This window comes from Garra rufa, chromosome 10 (genome assembly GCF_049309525.1).
Source record: "Garra rufa chromosome 10, GarRuf1.0, whole genome shotgun sequence".
NCBI classification, from domain to species: domain Eukaryota; kingdom Metazoa; phylum Chordata; class Actinopteri; order Cypriniformes; family Cyprinidae; genus Garra; species Garra rufa.
Genome location: NC_133370.1, coordinates 21432485 through 21450898, shown reverse-complemented (window position 1 = coordinate 21450898; position 18414 = coordinate 21432485). Strand labels below are relative to the sequence as shown.

General features: G+C 35.2%; 1 protein-coding gene across 1 annotated transcript; it reads right to left on the bottom strand.

The window, feature by feature from the left end:
• Window positions 1–1651: 1651 nt before the first annotated feature.
• tmub1 (transmembrane and ubiquitin-like domain containing 1) lies at window positions 1652–14575 on the bottom strand. Its single transcript, XM_073849608.1, has 3 exons — window positions 14495–14575; window positions 9421–9989; window positions 1652–2554 (listed from the first exon to the last, which is right to left on the bottom strand). The coding sequence occupies exons 2-3, from the start codon at window positions 9942–9944 to the stop codon at window positions 2203–2205; spliced, it is 876 nt and encodes a 291-aa protein (XP_073705709.1). The 5' UTR covers window positions 9945–9989; window positions 14495–14575; the 3' UTR covers window positions 1652–2202.
• Between the last annotated feature and the right edge of the window lie 3839 nt (window positions 14576–18414).

Here is an 18414-nt window from a genome sequence, read left to right as displayed (position 1 = left end):
CTTTGAGAATAGATTAACGGCGACATTTTTTTATCGCCCGATAAGAGTCTCACGTTAACGCAGATAACGGCCCACCACTAATTTACATACATATTTACATTTACCCCACACACATATACACATATTTAGTGAAACCCAAAGCTATTCGGATATCTAAAACCTACATGAGTCATAAATAATATATGAATGTCTTTTCATTACGTAACAAAACGTCATACCAATTGGCATTCATTTCACAAACAGACTTAACTTGAAATGATAAACGCCTTAATAATTATGGGTGAGACTTCCGGTTCATTACCCAATGTATGGAAATGACGAGAACAATAACAAAGTGCAGTAAACGGTACAAATGTTTGTACTACAAACCAGTGTAATCATAATTAAGATAATACATTAAAATAATATGGTAAGACACCGATTTGCAATATCAAGCAGCAAAACGAGCTGTTTTGTACAGCTTAAAATAGCTGGATGTGGATGAGACGGAAGCCAGACCCATACAATTTACAAATGCCGTGCCCATTCTCAAGGTAAGAACAAGGTGGATAAAATCTGAAATGAAGACAAAAGCTTATTTTGATACATTTTAGTTAGAATATTTTGGGCATTTTCTTTTCAAACTTGTGACATGCCCATGTAAATGCAACAAACTACACCTGTACTTACTTTTCTCTGACACCAATGTGGACTTGAAGAAAACTAGCGTGAAACATTCATTAAATAACATTTCTGACACCAGTCTGTTGAAGTACGATGGAAATTAGTGGAAACATTTTTTAAAAATCTAAGATTACAAGATTAAAGTCGTAATATTTCAAGTAAATTTTCAAGTTGAAATTACGAGAATAAAGCAGAAATACTAACAGAATAAAGTCGAAATACTATGAAAATAAAGTTGAAATATTACAAGAATAAAGTAGAAATGTTTTGAGAACAAATTCAAAATTCTTTCAAATTCTGTCAGTTTTATCACAAAATACAAATTATAAATGTGTTTAAGTTTATAGCAAGATATAAAAATAAAAAAAACATCAGAAGGCATGAAATTAAAAACAGTATAACCTAATTTAATGAAACGAATGCCTCATTATTGTAATCGGAAAGATGATTGACTTACATGGTACTTAAACTGAAGTGAATACAGCGATCGGTCTTAGAACATTTAGACTTCATTCTCGAAATCTTAGTTTTTTTTAAGTCCCACCAATACACAGTTGTATAAAAGTAATTGGAAAGATGGCTAAAAAAAATTAAGTTTGTTTGCATTTTATTTATCCACCTTATTTTTCAATGCGGAAGTAAGCCTATGCGACTTCGGGTTCATTAGCCACTATAGGGAAATAACAAGAAAAATAACAATGTGCAGTAAATGTAAGAACACCAGTTTGCAATATGAAGGAGCAAAATAAGCCATTTTGTACTGCTAAAAATAGCTGGACATGGATGAGACCAGAAGCCAGACCCATAAAATGTACATATGGCCACGATAATTTGATATTCAGACATTTCAAGTATGACCTTAGGGTGCAAAACTGTTTTGGGGGGATAGAGTACACAGTGTGTGCAGTTTTGCAAAAATGGATAAATCAGTCTTAAAATAATGATATGAGCAGACATAAAACATTTTAAAAATGACACCAGTCACCAGTAAATAAAAGAATGATTTAATAGATTATATCTCAATTTCAAAAGCCTTATTGTACACAAATTATTTTAATTGTCCCAACATATAAGAGCAGTTCTACCTGAACTGCTTTACTACAGTTGAGTCTGGCAGACAGCCAGACGAGCCCCGCTTGAAACTCAGACACCATCAACTCACATACCCTCTTACAAGCAAGCCCCAGTTTGACACTGGCAGCATGCACATGAAATCAAAAAATAAGAAAAAGAGGACAGGCACAATCAGCATCTCTAGTTTTCTTTTTTTAAAAAATCAAATATATAGCATATTCCTATCTGTGACAAGCATAAACTTGGTGCAGATGAAAAATGGCAAAAGTGATAAACAAAAAAAGAAAAAAAAAAGAGACAACCTCAGAGATGTTTCTCTGAAATCACAGCCTTCAGCAAACCTGAAAAGTCCAGAAATCCCAGAAGACGTTGCCACTGGCACTGGTGAGTGAGCAGGTGCAAAGAATGTGTATCTGTATGTACGCAAACACGTATATGCTGAATATGAGTGGACAGAAACAGCCATCAACGGCGATACACCCCAAACGCAACAAAACTAAAGAAGATGGTGATGCCCACGAGTGAGGCGGTGGCAGGTGCAGTGAAGAACTGCCGGTACTGGATCTGGAAGTACCAGAGCACAGACAGCATGAGCACGAACAGAGGCACCATGAGGCTGCCCACGTTTAGCGCCACATGCACCTGGTCCGCAGCCCGTGCCCCGGCAGGCATGGCCCGCGTGGCATGCTGTGAGATGTGGCAGTGCAGAACACTGTTGTCGGCCAGGTTGAGGGAGGCCAGCGTCTGAGCGTCGTCCTGAAGGAGCTGACCCTGGTAAATCAGACGTACCTGGTGCTCCTGTCCAGCAAAGTAAGTCCTGAAAATGTAAATCAGAGAGATGTTTATACACACACACACACACACACACACACACACACACACACACACACACACACACACACACACACACACACACACACACACACACACACACACACACAAATACAAACACCTACACATGCTGCTCAACTTGTTGACAGTTTTGTAAAAGATTTAATGACAAAAAAAAAGAAGTATTCAAAATGTATCACTTAATTTGCAATCTGCAAAAGAAAGGAAAAAAGGAGGGAAATCAGGAATAAGCATAAAAATGTATTTAGAATCATTCATACATATAAAAAATGCCATTTGGTGATTAAGGAATAATACAAGACTGCTTCACCGTAGAAATGGTTGTCGAAATAAATGCTATGAAATGCACATAAACGGAAAAATAAATGAAAAGTAATACATATCTATAGTACAGTTTTTTCTGGTCCTCGAAACTGATTGGCTGATAGGAGTGTGAAATTAGAGCAATATCAGAACTCCAACAGCCGCTTCACAGTTTGTAATCGTATCACTCCGCTTGTGGTACTTCTTACAGCGAGTGTAATGGCGGACGCACAAATCCAGTATCGTTTTATAAATATGACTGTTTTCGTGTCATGTAATGTACGAATGTAGTGCTAAGAGGTTTTCAGGTGAGAATGTGCTGGTTTATAGTTCAAATATGCAGTTTGTTAATAAAGGTAACATCAGTTGGAAAATTTGCATCAACGTTTTCGGACATGCACTCATGAACCCACACAAGAGTGCATCAACTCAGTCTGGAAATTACCGCTAGCTCTGATGTCTCTGTAGTGGTTAAACATGAGATATAAATCATTTTGGACAAGTCTAAGTGCAGTCCTTGATCTCATTAATCTATTATTTACTCCAGAGCAAGTCATTTTGGCAAAATGTCATCATGTTTATGTAAATTTAATGCTGTATGTCAAGAGCACTGTCTTTGTACATTTGACTGAATTGACTAGCAACTTTTATTCAATAAATTATATTTTATATTAAAAAATAGTATTTCATACTGTATTTTATATAAATAGTAGGTACTTAAAAGTGATTAGTATTGAGAAACTGTGTTTGTGTTCATGATGGTGATTTTAGTTACATTGTTCCGCCATTAGATGGTGAAGAGAGACTGTTTTTAACAGTCAGCAGCAAAGACTTCTATACTGAAAAATTAACATGGTTAGAAACTGAAGTTATTTTTAATTTCAACAACAGCTTCTCACAGCTAACAAATGCACTGAGTAGCGCTGTCTTCAGAAATCACCCTTAACAGATGAAAGGATATTAACATTACAACAAAGATAACGCTTTCTTTAGCAGACATTCAATGTTTTATCGTGAATATGAAAAATAAATGCTGCAGGCAATCATGATTGACTCTACCACACATATTACAGTGAGCTTTTAAAGAAGTAATACAATAATCTCTTATTGAAGCAACTCAATGATCCTTCCTTGCTAGTTCTAAAGTGATGTTTTGGAATTAGTAACGGAGGCTTGGGCTTAGCTGTTAAACTGTCAACTTTAGATTTGAATCCGTGGCGGAAGAAAGTAGTTCTGCACAAAAGTGCGATCTTAAAGACGCTCCGTTGTTTTTCTTATGTATTTACACACTTGTGCCATCGAACTGTTGTATAAACGCAGTATCACACTCGTAGATGTGAGATATTGCTGTATATAGGCACGCTGTGATTACCTACTGCCTACAGCAGTGCCGATATACAGCCATCTCTCACATCTAAGAATGTGATACTGCTCATATATGGCTTAAATCTATGACCCTGGACCACAAAACCAGTCATAAATTGAGATTTTTACATCATCTGAAAAATAAGATTTCCATTGATGTGTGGTTTGTTAGGATAGGACAATATTTGGCCAAGATAAACTATTTGAAAATCTGGAACCTGAGGATGCAAAATATTGAGAAAAATGCCTTTAAATGTCCAAATTAAGTTCCTAGCAATGCATATTGATAATCAAAAATTCAGTTGTGATATATTTACGGTAGGACATTTGCAAAATATCTTCATGGAACATGATCTTTACTTAATATCCTAAAATGATTTTTGGCATAAAATAAAAATTAATAATTTTGACCCATATAATGTATTTTTGGCTATTACTACAAATATACCATTGCAACTTATGACTGGTTTTGTGGTCCAGGGTCACATGATTTAATTTGTAGACAAACATAAGTTTTGTAGTAGTGTTTGCACACCCTGTTTAATCTTAAAGTGCCCCTATTATGCCTTTTCAAATATGATATTTCATGTAGTGTGTCATGTAGCTGTATGTGAACATAAACTATCTGCAAAGTTGTGACACCGACAGTGCACTATAAATGAAGTTTTTGTCTAACAAAACAAAAGAGTCGGCTCACATTCGCCTGAACGAGTCGTCAGCAATTCGAATCTTTTTTCTGTAACGGCCACACGTCACGAGCTACACATTTGCGTAATGTCCGCCCACGTTCAATTTCGCGAACGACTTGCCCGCCCACAAACAGTAGGCCTACCATTTTCACGTGGATTAACCTTACATCATGTCAAGAAGACGCCCTGTGCTGTGGGAGTGAATTTGTTTTACATGCCCTTCCGAAAGATGAAACTACCAAGAATGAGTGGTTAACATTAATTTTTTCAACACCTCAGCAGTCCAATTCCAATCCTGTGTTGTGTTCGCAGAATTTAACGGATGACTGCTTTTCCAATCTTGGGGAGTAACGTTACAACGCGAGATTCACCAAACGCTTGGTTTTAAAAAATGGATCAGTGCCCAGTTTATTTGGACCGGCTTGCTCCTCTGAACTTCTACCTGTAAGTATGATTAATAATTGATGATTGTATTTTCTAGCGATCGTTCAAATTACGTCTTTGTGTACGTTATGGTGTGTAACAACCCCGCACATGTCTTGGTAACCCGCTAACTTGCGTTTCTGTAGTTCTGTTGTTCAGCTGTGAGTGCAATGTAGTCTAAAAATTGTGATTGATGCAGCTTGACTGTCTGTCTGCCTTATTAGTTTAAGTAATGATAATGATAAACGATGGCTTAACGCAGTGTTATGCATTATACAATGTTGAAGTTCACAACGTAGAGGTGTGCCCGGTTCGCTTACAAAAGCAAATTGCAAGCACTTTTAACAGGTAACATATGACACCCACTGAGAAACGTCCTGCTCCAGTCGTGCTTGCAAAACAGTTTCTTGTCGATGTGCCACTTCAACCGTTTCATCGTCAGACTCCGGCTCGAATTGATAGGGTAAAATCGAGGCTCTTTTCTATGCATTAACAGGTCTCCGCAGCTGTCATTCAGTTATGCCAATGGGCGTTTCGTTTTGCGCTGAAGCGGTAGACCAATCCAAAAGGACTGCACCATCTGACCAATCACAGCGGTGAGGGCTCACTGAAAGGAGGGGTTTAGAGAGACTGATTCTTCGAACTGCTTCAAACGAGTCGTTTACGAATCATTTAGAAACGGGGTAAAATTAAATCTAATTTTGGAGAAAACTAAAGTGTTTTTTGAACTTGCATACATGTAAACCTGTTTTAAGAGACTATTACAACAATATTAACTACCTTTAACATGGCATAATAGGGGCACTTTAACATAGATACAGTAAAATAAGAATAGATGTTAAATATTTTCCATATCACAGTTCTATACTACAAATCACAATCATAATGTCAAAATTGTTGAAATATGATTTGGTGGATAGCTCCAGACAATCAACCCTAAAAAATTAAAAAGGAACCATCACAACCTTAAGCAAAAAAAAAAGTAAGTTAATTTTTGCCAAAAACACAGGCACAAAACAAATTCTGAAAAATGAATAAAATGCTGATGCTATTTTAATAGAACATTTTTGGTGAGATTGGAACATCTGTAGCATTTGTAATTAAAAGAAAAAAAAAAACGGAATGTTTAAATTCCATTCAAAACTCTACTACAAAATTTAGTGCAAAGTGATTGTGCAGTGATTTTCCTTGCAAACACAAGCTGTCTTCCCTATGAAAAACCTTCCAAAACTAAAAGTGGTCATATCTGACCTCTCACCTAGCAAAAGGGTGCATTCACCTACTGCAAACATGATGTGGACTCCCACATACTCAATGCCTCATATTTCACTAGACATCAAAGACACTAGACACCTTCTGCCTGATTTTAATAGAATAGCACTGCTTGTAAGAATGGATAATTGTGTCTCATGAGGCTCAAAGAGGTCTCTTTTCTTTTGGTTCACTCTTCTGACTGAAAGCATACTGCTACACCGCATAGGAAGAAGTAGTGGTGTTGGAACAAAAGGTCTCTGGCCGGTAACTGTGTGGGCTGCTGCTGCTGCAGACATTTTCTTGGCAGAAGCTCTTATTTATTGACAAAAATGTATAAGTTGCCTAGTGACAATTAATTCAGCAGGTAGCCAAGGACATAATCCATATGGCAAAAATCAAATACATGACATAAATGCCCTTTGAAGAGCAAGAATGGTCACTATACAACTGCCATATTGTTATATGCATGAAAACAGAAGGCAAACAGAAGCAGCACAAGCACCATTTAGAACTTAATTGAGAATGCCTGTTGAAAGCCAGTTGAAGTTTTGAATGTAAATTGAATTGAGGTAGTAAACAGGACAGAGCTGTAATTTCTGTAAAACTTTAAGGACATAGAATTAAAATGAACTGAAAAAACAAATCTGCAAACTAGGAAATAATTTTTCCAATATATTTATATGAAAATAGGTAATAAAAAAAAGACACGATTGCTGTCAAGTGATTAATCACGATTAATCGTTTGCATACTATATGTGTGTACTGTGTATAGACGTTTTTCCTGAACACGGAAGTAAGTCGACTCTTAACTGAAAGAATGCTTTGCATTTCCGGTCTGCATTGTTTCTAGTCAAATTAGGGTATATTCCGAGCTAATAAACTAATGTTAAACCTATTCAAATGTTTTAAATAGCACATGGTTCCATAGCGCCATCACTTGGCAATGTCGCAATGACCGTCAGTTGTCAGTGCCTCACTTTCATGAGTGTGTAGATGACACGAAGCAGCGGACGTTAGCTACATTAAAAACAGATGGACGCTATTTGAATGGGTTCCTATGGAAACCGGAACAGAAAAGCATTCAATCTGACGTTAGAATTCGTAATGGCGGCGCTCATCGTTTACTCAGGAAAAAGGTCTATATTTATTATGTATATATAAATACACACACATAAATGTATATATATATATATATATATATATTTTTTTTTTTAAAGATTTATTCATTTTTTTGCCTTTATTGAGATAGGACAGATCAGAAGCGACAGGAAACGAAGAAAGATGGGGGCGGGATTGGGAAAGGTCCTCGAGTCAGGATTCGAACACGGGACGCCCAGAGCGCAACGGCGCAGTATGTCGGCGCGCTGCCCACAAGGCTATCGGCGCTGACAAATGTATATATTTTTAACATTTTTGTATGTATTGTATGTAAACAATTTCATATAATTTACATTATATATAAATATAATATATTTTACATATAAATCTAACATATTTTTCTTAATATATACATGTGTGTGCATTTAATAAATTTTGAATCGATTTATTGCGAATAATCGTTTTGCAGCTCTATTTTGTTTACACAATATGTGTGTGTACTGTGTGTATTTATTATGTATATATAAAAACACACACATGCATTTACAGATTTAAGAAAAATGTTCATATATCAAAAATATTTATATATATATATATAATATAAATTATATGAATATAAATGTGTAAATACATGTGAATATTTTTAAAATATATACTGTGTGTGTATTTATATATACATAAATATACACAGTATACACACATATATTACGTAAACAAAACCTTGTATTTTGAATGTGATTAATTGCGATCGAATTGACTAATCGTTTGACAGCACTAAGTAATTTTAAATAATTACAGCACATTACATGGAAACATGGTAATTTATAATTTTTATAATTGTCATATTTAAGTCAAGTTTAAACATGACTTAAAAACTACTTAGTTAATTAAGACAAATTTTTAAATAAAATTTACATGACAAACTTTCTAATAACATGTTTATATAAATATATGAGTGAAATATTTAATTTAATATTTAAATGAACTAAAATAAAAAATTACATTAAGTTTTTAAATATATAATTATCCAATTCTTAAATTTTGAATTGCCCAGCCCAGATGTTACACATCTTATTTTTGCTCATTTAAAAACAAAACACTACCATGTTTCCATCTGTGTGCTGTAATTTGTATGCTATTTTAATTGTAAAAAATTATTTCCTACTTTGCACATTTGTTTTTTCAGTTCATTTTAATTCTAATGTCCTTTAAGTTTTACAGAAATCACAGCTCTGTGTTCATGCATATATCAAGATGCCAGTTATACAGTGACCATGCAATCATGCTCTTCAGAGGGCATTTTTGTAATTTATTTTTGATTTTTGCATATGGATTATATCCTTGGCTACCAGCTGAATTACAGCACACAGATGGAAACATGGTAGTGTTTTGTTTTCAAATTATCAAAAATAATGTGTATAACATCTGGGCTGGGCAATTCAAAATTTAAGATTTGGATAATTAAATATTTTAAAATGTAATTAAAGTAAGGTTTTTTTTCATACAAATTTTAATTTTAAAAAGTCTTAATTTACCTAAAAGTAGTTTTTAAGTCATGTTTAAATCATTTTGACCTAAATATGCTAATTATAAAAATTATAAATTACCATGTTTCCATGTGATGTGCTGTAATTATTAAATTTTTTTTAAAAAGCAGTTGATTCCAATTTTTTTTTAAGGTTAGTTTTGAGTTACTTACCGTTTAATGTAACCAATGGTGTCTTGAGGATTCACCTGTGCTGTCCTCTCTGTATCATTCAAGAACTTCAGCCTGAGCACCATGTTTCTTTGGGTGTCATTCGGTGCATCTTCGGCCGAAGGCTGTGTGGCACTTGGGGCGCTGGCTGGAGTTTGAGTCGAGGGACCCGCTGATTCCCGATGTCTCAACCCATCCCTCCCAATCCCTGCTTCCTCCAGGAGGCCTCCCTCACCTCCTCCAGCCCTGCTACCATCCGGGGACTGTCCCGCCGCTCCCGCTTCTGTTCCAGGCTCACTCTTATCGTTCTCCCTGACGTCGCCGGGCGATGAGTCCGTGTTACCCGAAGGGAGCGGCTCCTGGCTGTCAGTCTCTGTGGAGGGGGAGGTCCCTGGGCTGGGTGAGAGGAGGTGTTCAGGGGCTTCAACAGTGTGAGTGGAGGCCCAGGCCAGAACCAGGACGAGCACCAGGAACACCACTCCAAAGAGCAGGGTGACCTCATCACCCACCCCCTCTATTAGAGCCATCCTGGTCTGCTGTGTCCTGGACTAAGGCAACTTCAGACTAGGCACCTACAGCACATGTTCACAATTAATGACATTCCTGCCAGTTCAGTCAAATACACAATCATGCATCATTCAGGGTTAACCAAATTTCTTGACTTTTCTAGTCAATACTAGATTCTACAGAGATTGCAGGAGTCAATTTCTATTACCAATTAAAATTATTAACCATTACACTTGAAGTTTGAGGCAAAACTTTAATAATTTATGCTCACTACAGAAATTTAAATACCTGTCTTTTAACGCATCATGCCAGGTCCATTATCTATTTTCATGGTAAGAGCCTTAAAACTTAAAATAGAAACTCAATAAGAAATTTAAAAACGTTCTAACACTAACAGTGGATTAACCTGATTAAAAACTCAAGGGCACCACACAGTATAAAACAGTTTTCTCAGAGGACAAGAAATATTACAATTCAATCACGTTCTCTGACTATTTTAAAATGACCAGATTTTTGCAAGTTTTTAATCATTTTGGAAACCTTGATCATTTTAAAAAGACTAATGACATTTTCGGTTGCCTAGGGGGTTCATTTTGTTGTAAAATCAGTGAAGTACACTCTAAAAAATGCTGGGTTAAATACAACCCAGCACTAGGTGAAATATGAACAAACCCAGAAATTGGTTTGTTTTGACTGAGCAGTTGGATTAAATGTTTAACCAAACCTTTCAGGTAGTTTAATTTAACTCAACTGTTGTTTAAAAATTATTATATAGCTGGCTTAGAATTAACCCAAAATAGGCTGTAAAATAAAAATCAGGCCTAGAGGCTTTAGCAATAATCAAAAGGTGAACATTTATTAATAAGCAATTTAAAAAAGAATTATTATTTAATTATTTATCCAACTTATGAATAAATGTTCATTTATCGAACATATTAACCCTATTTTGGGTTCATTTTAGGCATATAGTAATTTGTAAGCAATAGCTGAGTTAAATAAAACTACCCAAAAGGCTGGGTTAAACATTTAATCCAACCGCTGAGTCAAAACAACCTAATCGTTGGTTTGTCCATATTTCACCCAGCATTTTTTTAGACTGTATAAACTACAAATACAAAATATGTATTTGGTAATGGAACCTTTGTGGGGGAAAAACCACTAGTGGTCTATACAGGTCAAACCTTGCCCTAATTTAAAGACTCAGCCATGGCCTTTCAGCAGCTTTGAAATATAACCCAAACATTTGACATGTACTCAGATTTAGCCCCTCACACTCAAAATGTATATTGTATAATAGAAATATATTGTGAAATATGCATGACCTACAGTGGAAGCTTCAAGATGTACACCATTTAGTAACTAATAACAGAAGCCGTTATAAAATACACCACAAAACAAGCCATAAAGGGCCATTTTTTTCAATTGATATTTTTACATCATCTGAAACCTGAATAAATAAGCTTTCCATTGATGTATGTTAGGATAGGACAACATTTGCCAGAGATACAACTATTCAAAAATCTGGATTCTGAGGGTGCAAAAAAAAAATCAAAATACTGAGAAAATCACCTTTAAAGTTGTCCAAATGAAGTTCTTAGCACTACTAATCAAAAATTAAATTTTGATATATTTACGGTAGGAAATTTAGATAGTTTTGACCCATACAATGTATTTTTGGCTATTGCTACAAATATATCCATGCCACTTAAGACTGGTTTTGTGGTCCAGGGTCACATATTACATATTCATATTAGATATGAAATGGCAAAAGTGACTGAAAAACCTTTTGCTGAATTTAACACAAAGCTGTTTTTTAACACAAACTGATTCATAACATGAATCATGAATCTTTCAGGAAGATGAATCTTTAAAATTCCTGTACGCTAATCAAGAAATGATGCATTTGTAATGTTTTCAAAGTGGTTCAAACCTGAGCCAATGATCACAGGTGGGTGCAGTTGCTGGGGCAATAGGACAATAAATCTTTAAAGGGATAGTTCACCCAAAAATGAAAATTCTGTCATTGATTACTCACCCTCATGTCATTCCAAAACTTTGGCACAATCTTTGGCACACAAATTAAGATATTTTTGATGAAATCCAAGAGCTTTTCAAGAGCTTTCTGAAAATTGCCCATGAGACATCAGCTACAAAAAAAAAAAAATGACTCTATTCAACAATTTATTCTCTTCCATGTCAGTCTTCAACATGTTCACGAGAGTACCACGACGCATATGATATGTGTGCATTTCTCTGCTTGTAAACAGTGCATCAGGGTTCTACATCAGAACGCACTATACACATACGCCATGGTGAATGCCCATTGAAGACTGACAGGGAATTAAGTCATTATATTTCTTTTCTTTGCACACAAAATGTATTTTCGTAGCTTCATAACATTATGGTTGAACCACTGATGTCACATGACTATTTCAACTATTTTACTACCTTTCTGGGGCTTGAACGTGTCAGTTGCAGTGCTGTTTTTATGGAGTGTCAAAAGCTCTCAAATTTCACTAAAATATTTTAATTTATGTTACAAAGATGAACGAAGGCCTTACGGATTTGGAATGACATGAGGGTGAGTAATTAATGACAAAATTGTCATTTTTTGGTAAACTATCCCTTTAGGACAAGACACCAGAGGTAATGTTTTGCTTGAATGTCAATGATGCATTATTTAATTAAAACTACATTCAACTGCAAATATTTCCAGAAATATGGACACTGGATAAAGCCAGGTCCTTTTTCATTTTGTTGACATTAAATTTTTTTTTTTACAGAGGAGATTTTGGATAACATTTATTACTCCATAAATCTGAAAATCAGTAGCTTCACCAGAAAGGGAAAAAAAAAACATTTCCCATGTTATTAGGAATTACCTAGTATTATATCAGGTAAATGATAAATAAACAAACAAATCTGTAAAAAGCTGTAGAATGTACGTGAGAATAAAATTGGACATTTTGGTGTATGCAAATACTACTGAAGTAAAGATTTCTGGCTCAGTGCATAAGAAAAAAAGCTCATTTTGAAAAAACAGCTTTTAAAGATATGTATTGTAAATGAAATCTGACAGAAATAAAGAGTAATATGTGACCATGGACCACAAAAGCAGCCATAAGTGTCAAATTGAGATTTATAAGCTGAATAAATAAGCTTTCCATTTATGTATGGTTTGTTAGGGCATGACAATATTTGGCCGAGACACTATTTAAAAATCTGTAATCTAAGAGTGCAAATAAAAATTGAGAAAGTGACCTTTAAAGTTCTTAGCAATGCATATTACTAATCAAAAATTACATTGATATATTTACATTAGGATATTTACAAAATATCTTCATGGAGCATGATCTTTACTTTAAATCCTAATGATTTTTGGCATAAAAGAGGAAATCAATCATTTTGACCCATACAATGTATTGTTGGCTATTTCTACAAATATACCTGTGCTACTTAAGACAGGTTTTAAGGTCCAGGGTCACGTGTGTATTTCGGATGTCATGGAAGCCAAATACCCCCAAATCTCAAAACCAGCACATCAAGAATCAGTGGTTTTGCTTGTAGTGTCCTGCCTTAGAAAACGAAAGCATATAACAATCTGGATCATTTTAGGCCGATAAATTGGTCTATAAATTTGATGTTTTCCCACAGCATGACTGCTAAGGCAGAAATAGTCTCTGTGCACAATCCTTTAAACTGTTACAAGCATAAGCCGCAACCTTTGAACAGAGAAGTAGTGAACAGGTCCCTCAGTAAACCAGATATTTCTCCTCTTTAACAGTGGACGTCAGCATGTTTGAGGTCGTATCTCATGCTGCCTCATGACAGCTGTTTCATTATGCATGCTGTCCACTGCACAGAATATTTCTCAAGAGCAAAGAGGGCAGAATATGCTCCTCAGAAGATGTTTCAAAGACTATCTTTCATCCGTGAAACAAAAGGAAGAGATGTTAGGCAGAACATTACAAGTCTTTTCACTTTTATAACATCTTATTCCACACAATCAAAGTAAAGACAAACGGTCATTCTCCCAAACATCTCTTCTTGTGATCCACGGGAATACTGTCATACGGGTTTGACACAATGTGAGGGTGAGTACATCATGGCATACTTTGTCTTGCTAAGTGAAATATCGCTTTTAAAGTAATACCTCTCGAAAAGATTATACTTTTGACACATATACGACAGGTGGATTTACTCGTCTAAATCATAAAACGTAACGTAAAGCTAAGAATACGAACAGGAAACGAAAAAACAGATGCCAACAGCCACGTAACCACTACATAAACTAAAGTTTGTGTTAACTATTTTTGACAAAAACGGCCAATTCTCATCGTTTCTAAAGGCTTTAGTTTTGATCTGATAAGCATCAGGTGTGTGTTTATTAGTGAAAAGCTCTCCGTGAACGTAAAGGCAGGTGACACCGCTACGAAACAAGCTTGAGAGCAGCTAACATGCGCTCAACACAGCTGTTTCCTTTAGCTACGCCTCAACTGAACGTGTCCTCGAATGAGTGGAGTTAAAACTTTGTATAAAAACCACTATGAGGCTCCGAAAAATGACTTACCGTTGACATATCACATCGTATGATGGTCCATGATTCGCACCGTTTAACGTCTGCGCTTCCTGATCACTGGCAGAACAGAACGATGCCACAACGACTACTTCCGGTTAAAAAAACCTACCTTCAGAATAAAGGTATATTTGCTTGACCCAAATCATTCAAGATAAGTAATATAATCAAAATGTAACCATTTTTGTTCGATATAATTACAGTTTTACAACTTTATTAAAATTATTGATGTATACGTAAATTGACAAAGGTAATTCTGTGAGAAAGTACTTCAAGGCGTAGTTCACACAAAAAAGAAAATTCTTTCATTCATCTTCGGAATACCAATTAAGATATTTTCGATGAAATCCGAGAGCTTTCTGACCCTGCATAGACAGCAACGCAACTGACACGTTCAAGGTCCAGAAAGGTAGTAAGAACATCGTTAAAATAGTCCATGTGACATCAGTGGTTCATCTGTAATTTTATGAAACTGAGAGGAAACTTTTTGTGCGCAAAAAAAAACCCCTAAAACTTAATTTTATACGTTTTTTTACTAGATAATCGTGGAGGACTGTCCTGGGAGCAGTGTTGGGGGTAACGCATTACAAGTAATGCGAGATACGTAATCAGACTACCTTTTCCAAGTAACTAGTAAAGCATTGCATTACATTTTAGTTACTTTTTCAAATAAGTAACACCAGTTACTTTGTTTTTCCCATTTAACTGACAGCTCTCCTGACCCATGTTGAGGGAAATCATAAGTGTTAAATATGTTAAATAACAAATCTTTTTATGTATAAATTCAATTTTACATTTGCACAAAAATAGAACTTTTTTATATTAAAAACAAGCAAGCAATCTCATCCCAGATGAGAAAAAAGTAACGCAAAAGATTTGTAATGCATTACTTTTCTTTAAAAACATAACTGAGCAATTAATTACTTTTTTAGAGAGTAATGCAATGTTGTAACACATTACTTTAAAAAGTAACTTTCACTGCCGGGGAAATTGCTGAATAAAGTTGTTATTTTTGTTTTTTGTGAAAAAAAAACAAGTATTCCCGTACCACTGATGTCACATGGACTATTTTAACGATGTCTTTACTACCTTTCTCAGGCATGTGATTGGCTAAGGACAAAAAAGCAGGAAAATATACTAAGACAACCCCCCCCCCCACGCCGATCAAATCGTTTTTAAATAAATAAATAAACTTCTTTTAAATTATTATTGATTTATTTTGTAGGTAGCCATGTAATAAGCGGGAAAATGTAGAGTTTGTCTTACATGTGCTTCATGAGGTACACACGCGCGGTCTCTTGCTCTCTCTCCCTCTGTCATGCACGCGCTAAGCGGTCTCGCACTCACTCCCTCGCTCTAGATTCCGGGAGAAACTATTTGCGGCCATCAGATTCAGTGAGCTATATATTTAATATAATAATTAAAATATAATTATTGATTTTTCATTAGACTATTTTTTGGTGCCCCCTCAGCACTCGATACCCTACGCACAGTGCGTGATGCGCGTGGTGGGAGCGGCAGCGCTGAATGAACCTTATTGAAAAGTGTTAACTTACCATCTTATCAGTTAACGGTTAATAATCGGATAATGATTTGCGGTTGTCGGTTGGGAAAATTAACCGAAATGAGCATCCCTAATAGCTAGCAAATACAAGTAAGTTAATGTTAATACAGCTTAAATATCCTGCCATAGTGGAAAATCACTCAAAATCGATCATCTAATCAATCGACAACAAAGTCAAATTAGTAACTTATAGGTTATATATAGACACAAGCAATAATACATACCCAGATCATCCGATCCGGCGATGTTCTTGTCACGATACCACTGTAGCGCGAGAGCGACTGAGGTAACTTACACTGTGCAACAGGGAGCTTGATTGACAGCTGACCAATCATACTTCGCCATCCGCCATTTGCGAACGGTCGCAAATACGTGACATAGGTCACATTTTCAGGTCGAAAAATCCGGAATTCCGGATTAATCCGGAAAAATCACATCCCTGCTTTCTGGGTCTTGTACGTGTCAGTTGCGTTGCTGTCTATGCAGGGTCAGAAAGCTCTTGGATTTTATCAAAAATATCTTAATTTGTGTTCCAAAGATAAATGAATGTCTTAAGGGTTTGGAATGATATGAGGGTGAGTAAATGATCACTGATATTTTATTTTTGAGTGAACTGTTTCTTTAAAAAAAAAAAAAAATTTCCTGTCAGTGCAGCTGTGCCTAATGAACAGCCACTGCTCTTTTAGTAAACACAAGGCGCATGACTTTTGCAAGTAGATCATCTGAAGATGTTGTTTTTACTGTCTGTCCTTCCACACAGATGCTTAGATGTGTTGAACACCAAATGACAAACTCAGAGCTGCCACTACCACCTGATCAGACTGTTAAATAGACCGAATCCATTATGTTTGACAAGCCAAGCTTTAAAGCTCATGGCATAATCCCTTTTAAAGTCAAGATTTACATATTCAGCTTTTGATGAGGATTTATCTGCAGATTATACATATCAGCAGAGTTATTGTTAAAGAGAACCTCTGGTATTAAGACTTTCATGGCTTAATATAACATAAATGATGTCTTTCCTTTCTACTACAGAAATATGTAGTAGAAAACCCATAAAAGATTTACGTTATTTAAAACAATCCACATCGTTTTATACATATTTTGGGCTATTGGTGCACCATTTTTATTTTTATGATCTAAAATGGTTGCACTCTGTGAGCTGCTGGCACTACCTGTTGTTATATTTACTGCAACACAACTCAACAACAAAGAAAAGAAAATACTAATACGATGCCACATTGCACAGCTTTTGGTAGTAAGTCTTCACTGCTTTCCTAGCGATGAGGAGGAAAGAATGCGAAGATACCTGTGGACGAATAAAACCTTCCCGCATCTTTGCTCTTTCCACTTTAGCCCTGATGCCTTTGAGGCTTTTCGTAGACCACAGCTACTGAAAGAGCTTATAAACGGCAGAGACAAGAAAGGCTAGATGCCATCCTTACAGAATGTAAATATGCTGACGCTTGTCATGATGGCTGCAGCTATTGAAGGAGTTTCTCAGCGTGGATTTCACTCGATTTCTGGGGGTGTTTAGACTCCTTGTGAGGAAAAATGATGGTACGGCATTTGGTTTAAGCCTCCTTCAGTAGCTGTGGTCATCGTATCAGTATTTTATTTTCTAAGATGTGTTGTGGTAAAAATAGCACCAGTAGCTCACCAAGTGCAACCATTTTACATCATCGAAATAATGGCGCTCCTATAGTCCAAAATATGTATTAAAAAATGTTTTTTTTTTAAATAATATAAATCTTTCATGGTTTTCAACTACATATTTCAGTAAAAGACATTTACATTATATTAAGCCATACAAGTCTTAATACCTGGGGATCACTTTAAAAAAACATCAAATCATTTTTTTTGTAACTGAAATGAAGCAGAAAAAATTATTCAAAATAAAATATTAATAATGAGTATTAGATGAAAAGCCTAATATATATTAAAAATATCTTTCTTTGTGTACCACAAAAAGATTGATAATAAAAATATGAATCATAATACTAACAATTAATATAATAGAATACAATGTAGCTCAATGGTCAGCGAAATGGTTAACAAACAAAATTTAAAAAATGAAAACTGAAAAAAAAAGTATAAAATATAAACTAATTGCATCCAATATATATATATATATATATATATATATATATATATATATATATATATATATATATATAAATATATGTGGAGAAAAGAAAAATGTTATGTTTATATATTATATAAATTTATACATATATTTATATTCATATAATTTATATTATGTAAATACTTTTAAAATATATACTGTATGTGTGTCTTTATCTATACATAATAAATATACACTGTACACACACACACACACACACACACA

Excerpts from the sequence above, each read along its gene's own strand:
- tmub1 (XM_073849608.1), bottom strand. The coding sequence starts at position 9,944 with ATGGCTCTAATAGAGGGGGTGGGTGATGAGGTCACCCTGCTCTTTGGA. Across the intron at positions 2,555-9,420 it reads ACCATTGGTTACATTAAACG|GACTTACTTTGCTGGACAGG; the intron begins GTAAGTAACTCA and ends TTACATTTTCAG.